General features: G+C 54.6%; 1 protein-coding gene across 1 annotated transcript; it reads left to right on the top strand.

Annotated features, from left to right (window-relative positions):
• The first annotated feature begins 2,062 nt into the window (after positions 1–2,062).
• Positions 2,063–11,295, top strand: LOC111161087 (asialoglycoprotein receptor 2). Its single transcript, XM_022524569.1, has 8 exons — positions 2,063–2,171; positions 6,195–6,311; positions 6,519–6,614; positions 7,180–7,251; positions 7,383–7,469; positions 7,553–7,698; positions 10,803–10,909; positions 11,139–11,295. Exons 1-8 carry the CDS (start codon positions 2,063–2,065, stop codon positions 11,293–11,295), a joined length of 891 nt encoding a protein of 296 aa, XP_022380277.1.
• Positions 11,296–15,489: the final 4,194 nt, after the last annotated feature.

The raw sequence follows: 15,489 nt of genomic DNA, 5'->3' as shown, positions 1-15,489 counted from the left end.
GAATTGGTTTGGGAAACTGGATGGAGGAAGGAAAGTAGGACAGGAGATGGGAGAATATGGCGTATCATGAACTCAGGAGTAATAAAACAGGATTCCATAACCCAAATCAGAAAAAGCCAACCAAAAAAATGACAAGACCATATGAAACCTTCAGAAAGTTTACTCTGACTTTTGGTAAATTAAGATGCTGACTTTCAAACAGGGAGAAAGAGAAGGAGGCAGAGGATGTCTCTCATAGTCCTTGCCCTCTCTCCCCAGGAGGGGGTACGGGGATCGAACCCCGCAACTCAGAATCAGTTCCATTGAAGTGTGTGGCCAGTGAGGAACCCTCCATGCCCACATGGCCGTCAGTCAACCTTGGCCTGCAGCAGAAAATCCACTTGGTGTGCTCTTACCTAAATCTTGGAACATGGGGCGCCTGAGTGGCTCAGTGGGTTAAGCCTCTGCCTTTGGCTCAGGTCATGATCCCGGGGTCCTGGGATCGAGCCCCGCATCGGGTTCTCTGCTCAGCAGGGAGCTCGTTTCCCCCCTCCCTCTCTGCCTACTTGTGATCTCTGTTTGTCAAATAAATAAATAAAATCTTAAAAGAAAAAAAAATAGATTTTGGAACAAAAACCACATCCCGCTAAGACCGGGGCCTCCTAGCAGTGTTTTCCAGACTTCGAGTAGTGGCCCATGAGTGGACTGGGAAACTCGCTTCGGCTGGTCACGAACTAGGACGCAAGGAGCGAAGGTAACATTGCTGGACGGAACCCTCCTGTCAATAACGTGAGACTCCGTTCTCTCCCTCATTCCTGCCGTAAGTACTCGTAAGTACTCGTTGAGTGCCCACTGTGCACCAGGAGCCCGGGATTCAGAAGAAAGTAAAACACACAAGTGCGTGTGTCTGTGTCCCTCACGGAGGGTTACTGTGTGTGTCAGAAAGTTACCACCAGAACACACAGGCCTCTCATTCCCTTTTCAGCACGAAGGCTTTGTTGAACAGGAGAAACTCTGCCCTTGGCCAGCAGCCGTTGGGCGAGGGTCAGAAGGTTCATGTTGCCAGGGCCACGGAAGGGGCTTGGTGAGGTCGGATCCCTAGGCCCAGGGAGGGATGCCTCCCGCCTCCTCCCCCCAAGCTGCGGGCCCTTGAGGAGCTTTATTCCCGGGAGAGCGAGGTGACCCTGCCCAGAGCTGGGGAGGCTGGCTGCAGACCCTGCACGCACGTTGGGCAAGAGCAGAGAACCGGCCCCTCGGATCCCTGCTGGGGACATCTGGAGACACCAGCAACAATGGGAAATCCGGGGGCAGAGAGGGAGAGCGGGGAGGGGGCAGGGGGACAGGTGACCTGCATCCCAGCCCCTCCTGGCCTGGACCCCTCCGAACTGTGCGGTGAGGAGCGAGGTGGCCGGCACGCGGGGGTGGCCGGGGCAGGCCAGGAGACCCCTTTCTCTGGGAAGAACAGAGACCATCGTGTCCCCCGCCCCCGCCATGCTTTGCCCGAGTTCCAACCCCGTTTCCACTCCTGTTTACTGTCCAAAGTCCTGGGGGCAGGAGACGCCAGGTTAGAACCACTCGGACACCAGGACACACGGGCTCAGGGACCTCACGGGGACGGCCCCTCCTGGTGCCACCTGCTCCACTTCTCGCCCTAGCCCCTCCTCGCCCTGGGGCCTGGGCCACCCGAGGGACCCGGGAGTTAGTCCTCCACACCTCTTACAGGTAACCCCTGCTGGGCAGCCGGTGGGGCTGGGGATATCGGGTAACGAGGAGACCCTAGTTCGGGGACGGCGGGGGCTGGATGGAGGAGGGGTTGGTTCGGTCCGTGAGAGTATGGAAGGGAGGCTCCTGGCCACGTCAAGGCCTGAGCAGTCTCCTGAGAAGGGACTGGTCCCAGCTGTATTTCCACCCCAAACTGACCTCCCCCTTTTGACCCAGCCCTGGTGGTGGCCTTGGCCCGCTCGCCTCCAGCCCCATCATCGGCCTCTGCCCGAAGCAGCCTCTTAGCACAGGCCTCAGCCCCGAGCTCAGCCCCTGCCCCAAGAGAGCGTCAGTCCGACCCAGCTCCAGCCCAGGGCGCGGCATGGCCATCCGGCAGCCGGACACCGGGGACAATGACCAGCAGCTTCCTGGAGGGGAGGGCCCGGGCCCGCGTGCGCACAACCCCAGGAGAGGAGACCAGTTCTACGTAGGTGAGTGTCCGTTTCTGGGGCTTCGCTCCCCTCCGTCTGGCTGTGGATCGCTCGCTGTCCCTCTGAGGTCACATTCAGCCGAGACAAGGCACCGGGCTTCTCTAGGTGGAGGAGGCCCATCTCCTCTGCTGGTCCCCTGTCCTCACCTTCCTCTCCCTCGGGGATCCAAGGGAAGGAGGGAAGGGTGTTCGCCCTGAGGGTCAGGGCACACTGGAAGCTGGAGATGACTCTGTCCTCCTTCCTCCCAGCCTGAGCAGTGTGTGTGCACGTGTGTGCCGTGTGTGTGCATGCCTGTGTGTGCGAGGAAAGCACATGCAGGCAGGACAGTGTGTATGTGGGAAGGTTGGTGGACGGGGAAGGGCACAGAAAGTTCCCAGCAGACCCCCACTCCCCTAAGCGCCCTGCCTAGATCCTTCCCTAGCAAGTCCCGAAGGAAGGCTCCAAGTGTCTAGGAAATGTTTTCCGGCAAGAGAGATCTGGGCTGAGGGGCAGGAGCCGGGAGCCCGGGAGGGGGTCTGGTGATGGGGTGAGGCTCCGTGGAGACCGGAGGGTTGGGGCTCCGAGCTCAGGGTGGGGGGTTGGTTACCCTGGGTTGGGAAGGGGGCCCTCATGCCCGAGGCTGGCACACAGCAGGAGGGTTGGTACTGCTGTAGGGGCGGGTGGGCGCTGATTAGGGCGAGGGCAGCAGGGGGGACAGGCGTTCCCACCCACAGCTTTTCTTTTCCCAAGGAGTGAGCTGGGGGTGGCCAGGGGCCACATGAGTCACTCCCTATGTGTCCTCAGTGCCCACGTGATGCCAGGTGTGTGGTTAGCTCTCGGAATGATGTTGGATACTATCGGATCTTCTGAGGGCGAGAGGATTCACGGTTTAAGCAGGAGGCTTGGACAGAGTCAAGAGGTTTTGGATTTCACAGAGATGGGGAGCTCACCCCAAAAGACCCGATGGCCGCGAGGCAGGAGACTGAGGCACCTGCTTTTCCAAGACAGGCTTCTGCTCCTCCCAGCACTCCAGAAGCCCGGGGCTTTCCGCCAGTATGGAAATGTTTCAGCCACTGTTTCCTCAAAACCCCTTTTTTTGCCCCCCACCCTGCTCCTTCTCCTTCCAGAAATGTAGTTATGCTGGGATTCATGTCCCCAGAGTTCACGGATGCTCCCTCTGTTGTTTTTTTTTTTAAATTTTTTTCTCTTTCAGTGTTTCTTTTTAGATAGTTGCTATTGCTGTGTCTATACTGACGTTTAACCGTCCACTAATTCTACCCCATGTATTTTCCATTTCAGACATTGTAGTTTTCAAGCCTAGAAGTTCAACCTGGGACTTTCAATATCTTCCTTGACTTGTACATATGTTTCTGAACAACATACAGTTACGATGTCTGTTGTAAAGTCCCATGTCTGCTAATTCTCACACTTGTGTCCATTCTGGGTCTGTTTTGATACATTTATTAACCTTCCCAGTATGAAGTTGGGTTTTCCTGTCTCTGCATGCATGGTAATCTTCGACTGTGGGTTAGACATTGTGAATTTTACCGCTCTGTGTGCTAGATATGTTTGTATCCCTCTAGATATTCTCCAGCTTTGTTCTGGGGTGCCGTCAAGCAACATGGAATCAGGTTGATCCTTTTTGTTTTGCTTTTGTGACTTTTTTTTTTTTTAAGAAAAGCTGTTACTTTTTTTTTTAAGTTTATTTAACTTTTTAAGTAATCTCTACACCCAAATTGGGGCTTGAACTCATAACCCCGAGATCAAGAGCTTCACGCTCTTCTGACTGAGTGAAACAGGCGCCCCTGTTTTTATGATTTGTTAGGCGGCCCGAAGCTCCCCCGTAGCACCGTTCCCCGACATGTATGAGTGCGAGGCTCTGTTCCCCAGCCCTTCTGGTTTGGTTTTGTCCTGCCTGGGATAATTTTCCTGACATGTTGGTCAGTACTCAGCGGTTTCTTGGGATGGGGGGAACCCTCTGCAGACCTCCACGATTCTATGGGCAGCTCTCTCCTCTCTGACACCCTGTCCCATGACCTCTGCCACCATGGTCTCCCCTTACTCTCAGTTCCATTTCCTCAGCTCGGGGAGTCTGCTGGGCTCTGCTTGGATTTCCCTCCCCGCTGCCTGGCTGGAAACTCCCCTAGCAGTGGCCGGGGGACCATCGGGCTTATCCGGTTGTCCCCCATCTCTCAGGGATCCATGCCCTTTGTTGCCTGCGGTTCAGGTGTCTTGAAAAAGATGGCTTCTCGTAGTTGTCTGGGGTTTTTGTTGTTCTTGTTTTTTTGTTTTGTTTTGTTTTTGTTTTTGCTTTTGTTTTGGTCTCAGTTGTTGCTGGCGGAGAGGGTGATCTAGCCTCCATGTTTCCATGTCTGGCAGACCCTTCTACCTTCCAACTTGCCCGGCCGGCGCTTTTTATGTGTGACCTCATTTTGTTCTCTGGACAGTCCAATCAGGTCGCTACTCTTTTACCCCCGTTTTGAAAAGCTGTGGTAAGAATACCCAGCATGAGTCCTGCCACCTTCACCAGCGTCTCCATGTGCCATGGCACCTTGTTAGAGACAATGCGGGTGTAAGGATGGAACGGCAGATGTCTGGACCTACCGCGTCTTGCATAACCAAAACTTCATACCCATTGAACAACGGCTCCTGTTTTCCTAGACCCTGTCTGTGAGTCTGGCTTTTTTATTATTTATTTATTTTATTTTTTAAAAAGATTTTATTTATTTATTTGACAGACAGAGATCACAAGGAGGCAGAGCGGCAGGCAGAGAGAGAGGAGGAAGCAGGCTCCCTGCCCAGCAGAGAGCCCGATGTGGGACTCGATCCCAGGATCCTGGGATCATGACCTGAGCTGAAAGCAGAGGCTTTAACCCACTGAGCCAGCCAGGTGCCCTGAGTCTGGCTATTTTAGATACTAGAAGTGGACATGAGAAAATTTGAGGCACCAAACGGTTGAGTGACTTGCCCATGATCTCAGAGCCAGTTGGTGGCATGGCTCGACTCAACCACAGGAGGTCTGGCTTCAGAGTGGAGGTGCAGGTGGCCCGGAATGGGGGTTTATAGATCATAGGTCAGGTTGGGAAGCAGGGCAGCGGCAGCGGGACACAGCTGAGAGAACGGTCGGGACTCAGCCATGGGGCCCTGGCTGGGTGGGGAAGACCGTGGTCAGGCAGGGCTTCTGCATGGAGAGATGCCCGGGGAGGAGAGGGTGTGAAGGGAAGGGTGTGCACAGGGGAGGCTGTGCGCAGAGAGGGGAGCGGGCAGTGCACATCAGAGACATGGTCTCTCTGAGTCAACGTGGGGTCCAGCTGTGTGATCGGGTCCCAAAGCGAAGGTGGCAGAAGCCGTTTTGGGGGCCACGAGTGTGCCTCAGTGAGTGTGTGCACAGCACTGAGCATGACAGTGAAATGAGAGAAGCATGTGCACGTGTGTGGGGGGGTTGGGGTTCCAGTGGCCAAGGGCAGGGAGAGGCTTCTGTGAGGAGGCTGAGGCTAGAGGCGAGAGCTGGCCATGCAGCTGGGGGTTCTGGGGGCCCCAGGGCAGAGGGAAGTGAGGGGAGACAGGGCGGGGCTGGGAGCGCGGATCCTGGGGAGCCATGCGCAGCCGCGGTGGAGTGAGCCGCACAAAAGGGATGAGGGGTGTGTTGTGCTTTGGGACATGTCTGAGGGGCCCTGGCATGGACCGCAAGAAGAACACGGTGCTGGCCTCCGGGGCCCCCAGGTGCGGTTGCGGGCTTTGCACACAGATGATGTGAGTATTGTGGGCCATGAACTTTGTGTTGCGCACACCTGTGTTGATGTGTGTGCATGTCTGTGTGTGTTCATGGGGGCAGCAAGTGTGCAAATGCATGTGTGTGCGATGCCTGACCCCTGGGGTCAAAGCACCGGGACTCTGCCACAAGTAGCACCTCTCCCAGTCTACTTTCCTGCTGCCCGCGCGGGCTGTGCTTCCGCAGACTTCTGGTCCCCTGGGTGCTCCTATATGTCCCCTCTCCGGATTCCTGACACCCCAGGCCCCTCTTCTGACACCCCTTCCCCGTAGGGAGGCCTCAGAGCCCCGCCCTTCTGCAGCGCGTCTGCTCCACGTTCCGACTCAGTCTGCTCGTCCTCGGCTTCAACGTCCTGCTGCTGGTGGCCGTCTGTGTGATTGGGTCCCAAAGTGAGGGTCGCAGGGGCCAGCGGGGGCGGGGGGGAGCACAGTGGGGGGGGGTCCAAGAGCTCGCAGAGCTCAGAGAGGGGCAGAAAGGGGAAGCGCTGGGACAGCTGGGGGCGGTGATGGGGCTGGGGGGGCGGGCGTGGACAGGCTGGGGCTGTCCGGCAAGACGCAGCCCTCCTCGCTTTGTCCTGTTCCCTGCCTCCTGGCCAGGAGCACAGCTGCAAGAGGAGCTGCGGGTCCTAAAAGAAAACTTCACCCACTTCTCCAATGGGGTCCTGTCAGAGATCAGCACCCTCCTCTTCCACGGTGCGTGGGGCTTCCGTGCCGCAGCGGCTGCGGCTTATCCGCACGCGTGGGTTTGCCACGCTGCGTGCTGGGCGCCCGTGTGGGGCCTGCAGGAGGGGCTTGTGCGGGCTGCCCGGGCCGTCGGGAACCCAGCCTGAGAAGGGGGCGAGGCTTCCAGGGACGCTGACCACTGGGAGGACGGAGCCGGAAGGATGACTAGGCGGGTGAAAACCATGGGGGTTAGTGCCAGGTAAAGGGAACAGAATCCGCAAAGCCAGGAGGTGAGAAAGCCCACCCTCCGTTTCGGGAGTGTGACCCCTTGTGGCATGGCAGGGGCGAAGGGGTGAGGGCCGGGCAGAGAGGCGGGTGAGGGCCGGTTTCCCAGGCGGGCACTGCACTAAGCAATGAAGCGAGGCTCTGTACCAAGAACACGGGGACTTGCTGCAGAGGCCACCGTGGGGGTGGGGGCGAGTGGGGAAGCCGGGGGCGGAGGGAGCGGCGGCCTCCCCAGGTGCTCGGGTGGGCAGGATGCAGGGGAGTGAAGGAGGCAGAGGGGGGAGAATGGCTGAGCCTTCCTCCTCCTCAGGGGGCAGCGCCGGTCAGCAGCTGAACTCTCTGGAGGCCAAGCTGGAGAAGCAGCAGAAGGATCTGAAAGCAGGTCAGAGACCCCCCCCCCACTGTGTGTGCACCCCGCGTGTCCCCAGCCCGAGGCTGGCTCGCCCTCTGGGGTGGGGTCGCGGCTGGTGGGTCCCGCAGCGCCAGCATCCCGCCCCCCGTGCGGTGCCCTAGATCACGCCGCCCTGCTGCTGCACGTGAAGCACTTCCCCGTGGACCTCCGCATCCTCGCCTGTCAGATGGCCTTCGTGCGCAGCAACGGTAGGGACGGAGGGGACCCCCGCCACAGCAGGCCTGCGCCCGCCGCCACTGTGTCTCACCTCCCTGTCCCCCTCGACGCCCAGGCACGCAGTGCTGCCCTGTCAACTGGCTGGAGTACGAGGGCAGCTGCTACTGGTTCTCCCGCTCCGGGAAGACGTGGGCCGACGCCGACCGGTACTGCCGGCTGGAGAGTGCGCACCTGGTGGTCATCAACTCCCGGGAGGAGCAGGTGGGCCTGCTTTCTTCCTGGTCTCTAACCAAAGGGAGAGCCGGGAGGCAGAGGCCTGGGAGAGCCCCAGGAAGTTCATGGCGAAGCCGCCAATGATTCTAGCACGGGGGACATTGTTAAGGCCAAGAGCTCGGGGCAAAGGGGCAGGAGCCAGGTGAGCCGGTGACCCGAGGCAGGCGAGGGGACAGAATTCCAGAAGCAACGAGCTGTAGGGCAAAGGGCTTGGGTGGAGAGCTCAGTCCCTTCCTGCTGGATGTGGGCTGAGTGGTCCCTGAGAGCAAGGGACGCAGTGGGCAGGGTTCCCAGGGACACACCTGCTGCGGATTACTGGGTGCCTCCAAGGCGTTCCAGGTCTCCCCTGCCCATGGCCACCACCAGCCACAAGCCTGAACACCAGAGTTCATAGGGGACAGCCAAGCTGTTAGGATAAGGGGGGGACATTTTTCAGAAAAGGAGGATGTGATGGTAACAGTGGCTGAGGCTTTGCTCTGTGCCAGGCACTTTTGTAAAATAACCCGTAACCCTCACGGCCCCACCGGGGCGGCCACTCTTACCCCTTCGAGGGAGGGAGATATGAGGGGACCAAGGAAACCGTGTGTGTGTGCGCGCGTGCGCGTGCGTGATTTCTTCTACGGGTTGTGAATACGTTTGGTTTCTGATTTTTTTAAAAACCGAAGAAGCGTCTTCTTCTCTTTTAATAGATGTGTCTCTCATTTGCATTCGTTTTTAACAGGCATGTTTCATCTCCAGCCTCTCTTTTTTTTTCCCCTGTCGATATTCTTCTCTTTTCTCGCCTTTGCTGTGTGAGATGTGTTCTTTTTGTTTTCTCCCCTACGGTATGTTGAACTAGATGTAGCTTGTTTTGGGCCATACTAGTGATTACTTCGATCATTTTAAAGGATGGGCTGAAATGTATCGGCTTCCGAAAATCAAAGAGTTCATACAACTTTCCGTATGAAAGACGAGGAAACCGGTCCTCCTGTGTTCTTCACGGGTCTCCTGTTTTTTGTTTGTTGGTAAGGCGGCTCCAGGCCCAGTCTAGGGCTGGAACTCATGACCCTGAGATCAAGAGTGGCTCGCTCTAGTGACTGAGCCAGCCAGGCGCCCTGCCTTGTTCTTTTTTTAAAAACGGAGATGTGACTGACATAGAACACAGAAGTTCGAGGGCACAATGTGTTGGTTTGACACTCATGTTGCAACAGAATCACTCCAGCACCATCCGCTAACACCCTTAGCCCATCTCAGAACTCTCACTTTTTTAGTGCAGAAAGCAATGAAGATCTAGTCTCTTAGCAACTTTGAAGTTTATTGTGCCTCCTTCTCTTCTCTGAGATTCTGCAAGCGTTTTGCCGGAGTAGTTGGAGCCTTTTCTGTCTCTGAATCTCATTAGCCTTGCCCAGATATATCTCCGTGTTGCGCCTTCTCTCTGCGGTTTCCCTCCAGGGCCAGGAGCAGCCTCTAAATTCGTAAATGTAGGTTTTCTAAATTCTCAAATACAATTTTATTTATTTTATTTTATTTATTTTTAAAAAGATTTTATTTATTTATTTGACACACAGAGAGAGATCACCAGTAGGCAGAGAGTCAGGCAGAGAGAGAGGAGGAAGCAGGATCCCTGCTGAGCAGAGAGCCCGATGCGGGGCTCGATCCTAGAACCCTGGGATCATGACCTGAGCCCAAGGCAGCAGCTTCAACTCACTGAGCCACCCAGGTGCCCCTATTTATTTTATTTTTTTAAGAATTTATTTAAATTCTTTAATTTAAATTCATAAATTTAAATTCCCATGCCACCATTTTATAAATGGGCACAATTCTTTCTTGCCTGTTACTTACCCAGGAATAGGGAAGATGAATTCTCCTGGGCCATCTTCTCCGATCACCTGGCACTATTGATCCCTCCCCTCCGTCTTCACCACAGAGGGCTGGATAGCCCCCGGAAATTTGGTGATTTGTACTCCGTTCAGCTCATCAGCTGCACAGGTGACAGGAAGAGGGGGCAGGGGCAACAGGTGGCAGCAAATAGAATATCTGGTCTCCGGCACTTTCCCTCCAGCTCTGTTGAGTCCTCTGAATTTGTGAGGCAGGCCCGCCAGCCTCTGAGGGTCGCTCCTCAGGCACAGGACACTGTCTCGTTGGCAGGATTCTAGAATTCGAGGGTGCTGCCACACCTGTGCTCCAGTGAGGTTGTCCGCGATCATGATCGGATCTCTAGGAAGTGAATGGAATTGGGAAACTTCCCCCCAAATGGGACTGTAGACCCTGCACATCAAGGGAAGGGCTTGGCGTGTATGTTAGCCAAGCCAAGCCTGTGTTTCCTCTATACCCTCCCAATGCTACCCTCCCAAACCCTGGGACGTCAGTCCCTTCTGTAAGAGAAAGCCACGTGGGGGTCTGTTGTCCTTGGGGGTGTGTGTGTGTGAGTCCCAGGGGACTGTCTCAGACACCACCTCCTCCCCCCTGCCCTGCCCTCACACATTGCCAGCAGACTGTGGACCCCAATGTAGCCAAGTCATAATGGGGCCTTGGGCAGTGGGTCCAAGCTTAGAAGCCCCTGCCCAGCAAAACTCCAGAGAGCACAGCTACCCAGAGAAGCCAGACCAGGGGCACCTGCCCTCGAGAGGTGAGCGAAGCTGAGATCCACAATGGGTTCTGGAGTCCGTGAGGGCAGCAGGGGCCAGAGTCAGGATTCCGAGAGTCCGAGGTCGTGGGCAGAAGATGCCAGAAGATGGGAGTCCGGGGTAGCAGCTCTGTGCTGGGAATGAAGTGGGGCGCCAGGTCAGGGGACAGCAGTCACGAACCCCGGTACTGGGATTCCTGGGCTTGACCAACTGCCTCGAGTTTCCTAACCTCACCCGTGAAGTGCAAATCGCCAGAGCACCCAATGTAGAGAGCTCTCGAAGGACCGAAAAAGACAACCTTCCGAAAGCACTTAGCACGAGGTGTGGCCCCGCCAAGTTCCACTCAGCGGTGGCTCCAGTTCCAGGAGAAAAGGCAAGAATAGTTGTGCTGGGAGCGGACTCCTCAGCCGGGGGCAGAGGGAGCTCGACAAGGCGGAGGCATGGACATTCAGTGTACCAGAACCTTCCTCCCTGCCTGTTTTCCAGAAGTTCATTATGCAACACACGAACCCCTTCGATGCCTGGATAGGTCTCACGGACAGCGACGGCTCCTGGAAATGGGTGGATGGCACCGACTATGAGCAGAGCTACAAGTGAGTGGCCTCCTTCTGTCTTGTTGGTTTGGCCTGGGGCCAGCCCCCTGGTCTTTCGCCCCAAGACACTGCCACCCCCCCCCACCCGCGACCAGGCTCCCCGAACCTCTCCCTCCTAGGCTGCTGCCTCTGCTCCCTGAACCCCTCCTCCTCCGCTGTGCTTTTCTGAGGTGGGGGTGGGGGTGGCAGGGGTAGGGCTGGGAGCTTGAGCTCCGTCCTGCCTTCCTAGGAACTGGGCGGCCACTCAGCCCGATGACTGGCAGGGGCACGAGGTGGGTGGAGGCGAAGACTGCGCGGAACTCCGGGCCAACGGTCGCTGGAACGACAACTTCTGCAAGCAGGTGCAGCGCTGGGTGTGCGAGATGAGGCGGAACATCACGGCCTAGGGGTCCGCCCCGCCCCCTGCCCCGCCCCCTGCCCCGCCCCCAGCTCTCTGCAGCCGGACTGGGGATTTTGAAGAAAGGAAAAATAGAGGGAAGGGGTCCAGACGGATCGGAGGGGGAGCTGTAAGCATCCCAGACCCCCAGAGACACTATGTTCTCTAGGATAACCACACTATGACATTCTGGAAAAGGCGAAACTCAGGAGACAGACGAGTGGGTCCAGGGGGTTCCAGCGAGGAAGGGAGGGATGAGTATGCGGCACTCGGGGAATTTTTAGGGAGTGAAACTATCCTATAGGATACTCTACTAATGGATACATGTCATTACACGTGAGTCAAAACCCACAGGATTGGGGCGCCGGGGGGGCTAAGTTGGTAAAGCATCTGCCTTCAGCTCAGGTCATGATCTTGGGGTCCTGGGATTGAGTCCCGCATGGGGCTCCCCACTCAGCCAGGAACCTGCTTCTCCCTCTGCCGCTTCCTCTGCTGTGCTCTCTCTCACAGTGACCCATGAAGCAAACCACAGACTTTAGTTAATAACAACATATCAAGGGGCCTCCCCCTGGCTCACGCGGTAGAGCATGTGACTCTCTTGAGTTCGAGACGGTGAAGATTTTTTAAAACAAAAAAAGAGGGGCGCCTGGGTGGCTCAGTGGGTTAAAGCCTCTGCCTTCAGCTCAGGTCATGATCCCAGGGTGCTGGGATCCAGCCCCGCATCAGGCTCTCTGCTCAGCGCGGAGCCTGCTTCCTCCTCTCTCTCTGCCTGCCTCTCTGCCTACTTGTGATCTCCGTCTGTCAAATAAATAAATAAAATCTTTAAAACAAAACAAAACAAAAAAAAACAAAAAAAGAGTCAATATTGGTTCATCAGGGTTATCAAAGTCACCTTATATTAAGGCAAGATGGGAAAGTAAAGGAAGACAAAGTAAAACGGAAATGGCCACACACAGAATCTTCTGTTCCTTTGAGTTATTAGGATGACTCATTGTGGAGAGAGTAAACCCGAGCGTGTTTCAGTTGTGAGTGGAACTCTCGTAAGTAGAACCGTCTCTGAGAGATGCGCGGAGTGAAAGTGTAGCGGCGCCAACAGCTTCCTAGAATAATAATAAGCAAAAACAAAACTTGCTTATACTGTGCTTTTAGAGGCAATTTTGCCACAGTAATCTATCAGAGGAAGACCTGAACACATGCCAAAAGGAAAGATAAATTTTTTTTAATTTTTAAAGTTTTTTTAAATCTAAAGTTAATTTTTTAAAGTCAATTTTTTAAAAGTAATCTCTGTGCCCAACATGGGGCTCAAACTCACAATTCCAAGATCAAGAGTCACACTTCACCGACTGAGCCCCCCAAGCACCCCCCAAAGGAGAGATTATTTTTTAAGGTTGCATTCTCTTATTAAAATTAAAATTACGTATAAATAACAAAAAGAGAACCATGACAGCTTAGCTGTTTGTAAATGAAGAGACGCTATCCTATTATCACCAAGATGCAAAGTGAAAATTATCTAGAAAAGAAAGAAACATATCAAAACCTATAGGACACAGCAAAAGCCTGGCCCAGAGGAAAATGTACAATCTCATTTTTTAAAAAGATCTTATTCATTTATTTGAGAGAGAGCTAGTGAGCGAGAGCGAGTCAGGGACAGAGACAGAGGGAGAGGGAGAAGCAGACACCCTGCTCAGCAGGGAACCCAGCGAGGGTCCTAGAACCCTGGGATCATGACCGGAGCTGAAGACAGATGCTTTCCTGACTGAGCCACCCAGGAGTGCACAACCTCATGTTTTTATAGCTGAAAACTAAACACTGAAAATAAACCAAATATTCAACTTAAAAAAATCAGAAAAAGTCAATTACAATATAACCCAAATATAGTAAGAGGAGAGAATTTAATACAAAATATTAGAAGATTCCCCAGACTGGTAAAATGGGTAAAGCTAAAACCCATTTTAAGAATTAAGCTTTTGGGGCACCTGGATGGCTCAGTTGGTTAAGCATCTGGCTCTTGATTTTGCCTCTGGTCATGATTTTGAGGTCTTGGGATTGAGTCCTGGGAAGTAGGGCTCCCTGCTCAGCGGGGAGTCTGTTTCTCTCCCCCTCTCTCTGCCCCTCCCCCAGCTCTCTCTCTAAAATAAATACTTAAAAAATTAAGCTTCTTTAAAAAAGATTTTATCTATTTATTTGACAGAGAGAGAGAGAGAGCAGAAGGCAGAGGGAAAGGGGGAAGCAAGCTCCCCATTGAGCCCGGAGCCCGATGCAGGGCTCGATCTCAGGACCCTGGGACCATGACCTGAGCTGAAGCCAGACGCCTAACAACTGAGCCCCCCAGGCGCTCCTTATGCACAGATTTTTATGTATACACAAATTTTCATTTTTCTGGGATAAATATGCAAGGTCACAAGGTGGTCACATGTTGAGTTCCAGAAGAAAGTGCCCAACTGCTTTCTCGAGTGGTCACCTCATTTTCTGTCCCTCCCGACCACCAGCACGTGAACGATCCCTTTGTCCATAGCCTCCCCTGTGTTTGGCTGCTACCATTCATTTTTTAAATTCTGGTAAGTGTGTTGGTTCATCGCTGCCATTTCTTGGGTTTCCTGGATGGCTGATGGCACAGGGTATCCTGTCACATGCTTATTTCCCATCTGCATATCGTCTTTAGGGGAAATGTCTCTTTGTGGGTTTTTGGCCCATTTTTCTAGTCGGATTCTTGGGTTTTCCTACTGTTGGATTTTGAGAATTCTTTTTTAAAAGATATATCTCATTGTATAATTGTAGTTGCTTGAATTTATTCGAAAAGCTTAGAAAGTCTTTTTGGGCCGTTTGAATAATTTCCTTCAATACCTATATCTGAGCGTCTTCTGAGAGCAAATCAATGAGTGAATGCGACGGGACGGGACGTTAGAGCCTCCACGCGTCATCTCCTCACCGAGTGGGGTTCGGAGAATTCTTTATGTATTCTGGTCTTTTGTTGGGTGTGTGGTCTGCAAATATTTTCTCCAACTCTGTAGCTTGTCTTTCCTACCCTCTTAGCAAAAAAAAATCTGTTTACCAAAACACTCATGTGAAAAGAATAAAATCTTTGCAAAGCCTGATTAAGGAAGTAAGAAAAATGACACGGCCACATGAGAGATTAAGGGACACTTTTCCTGTTTTTATAGAAATTTGGCGGCATTCCCAAAGCTGAGAGGGATCGTTGATCATGCCAGGCCTTTCCAGCGGAGAGGAGCCGAATGCCTCTGGGCAGGGCTTGTACCAGGGGTCTTTTCTGCCTCCATCTGGAGCAGGGGAATGCTTCTGCACATGCCATTAGCCAGATGCCGGAGTCCCAAGGGAACCACAGGAGAGCTGGGGTGTCTGCGAGGGGAGGAGCTCTCGGGGAGCCTGTGGATGTGTCTCCAGGAGTCTCGAGGTTGATAATGGAGAAAGAGACTCACCCCTGCCAGGAGCCCTCTGCAGGCAAAGAACCAGCTGGAGCTGCCCCAGGCGGGAGTGGGTCAGGCTGCTCTTGGTTATTGGCAGGGACAAGGTGGAGAGCCTGGTGGACTCCAGGGGCGCCAGCAGCCATTCAGGGAGGACCCCGCCAGGGAGAAGCTGGGGCAGAGGGAGGCTGAAGGAGACCCTGGGGAGGCAGCTGCTCCCTGGGGCGGGAGCCGATGGCAGCCGTTGCAGCCACGTAACCCGTCTTCCTCTTGAGGGACTGCTCTGGTGCAGAGGGTCCCCTCGGAATCTCAGGGACACCACCCGCAGACCCCACGAAAGGCCGTGTTGGATGCTGCTGTGAAGAGCGTCTTGGCCACTGGCCACCGCAACACGAGATCACCGGCCTGTCCTCGAACTCCTCTGTCCTTCGCCCCAGCTCTTGAGCTCTGAGAGGAGAGGAGGAAAGAAAGAGGAAGGGGGACCATGGCCGCCTATGACTCCTGTCCTAGATCGTCAGCGGCGGGCCCCGAGATGTGCACGCGGTGTGTTGAGACAGTGTTCCTAGGAAAACACAGGATTGGAGAATGGGGAAGTGGGAGGAGGAAGAGGAGGAAGTCACCCGAGGGTTCGGCCAAAGCTGGCCCGGAGGGGAGGCTGTTGTGAGAGGGGACCCGTTAGAAAGTGTGTCCAGGTAACGTTGGGCACGGTCCTGCGCCCGTGGGGGTGGTCAGGTCACGAGTCCAGTCCCCACGACATGCCAGGAACAAGGGATCTGGAGTAT

This window comes from Enhydra lutris, unplaced genomic scaffold (genome assembly GCF_002288905.1).
Source record: "Enhydra lutris kenyoni isolate GAN:26980312 unplaced genomic scaffold, ASM228890v2 scaffoldscaffold82, whole genome shotgun sequence".
In the NCBI taxonomy this organism is placed as follows: domain Eukaryota; kingdom Metazoa; phylum Chordata; class Mammalia; order Carnivora; family Mustelidae; genus Enhydra; species Enhydra lutris.
This window is presented reverse-complemented; position numbering and strand designations above follow the sequence as displayed.

Excerpts from the sequence above, each read along its gene's own strand:
- LOC111161087 (XM_022524569.1), top strand. The coding sequence starts at position 2,063 with ATGGCCATCCGGCAGCCGGACACCGGGGACAATGACCAGCAGCTTCCT. Across the intron at positions 2,172-6,194 it reads AGGAGACCAGTTCTACGTAG|GGAGGCCTCAGAGCCCCGCC; the intron begins GTGAGTGTCCGT and ends CCTTCCCCGTAG. Across the intron at positions 6,615-7,179 it reads CAGCACCCTCCTCTTCCACG|GGGGCAGCGCCGGTCAGCAG; the intron begins GTGCGTGGGGCT and ends CCTCCTCCTCAG.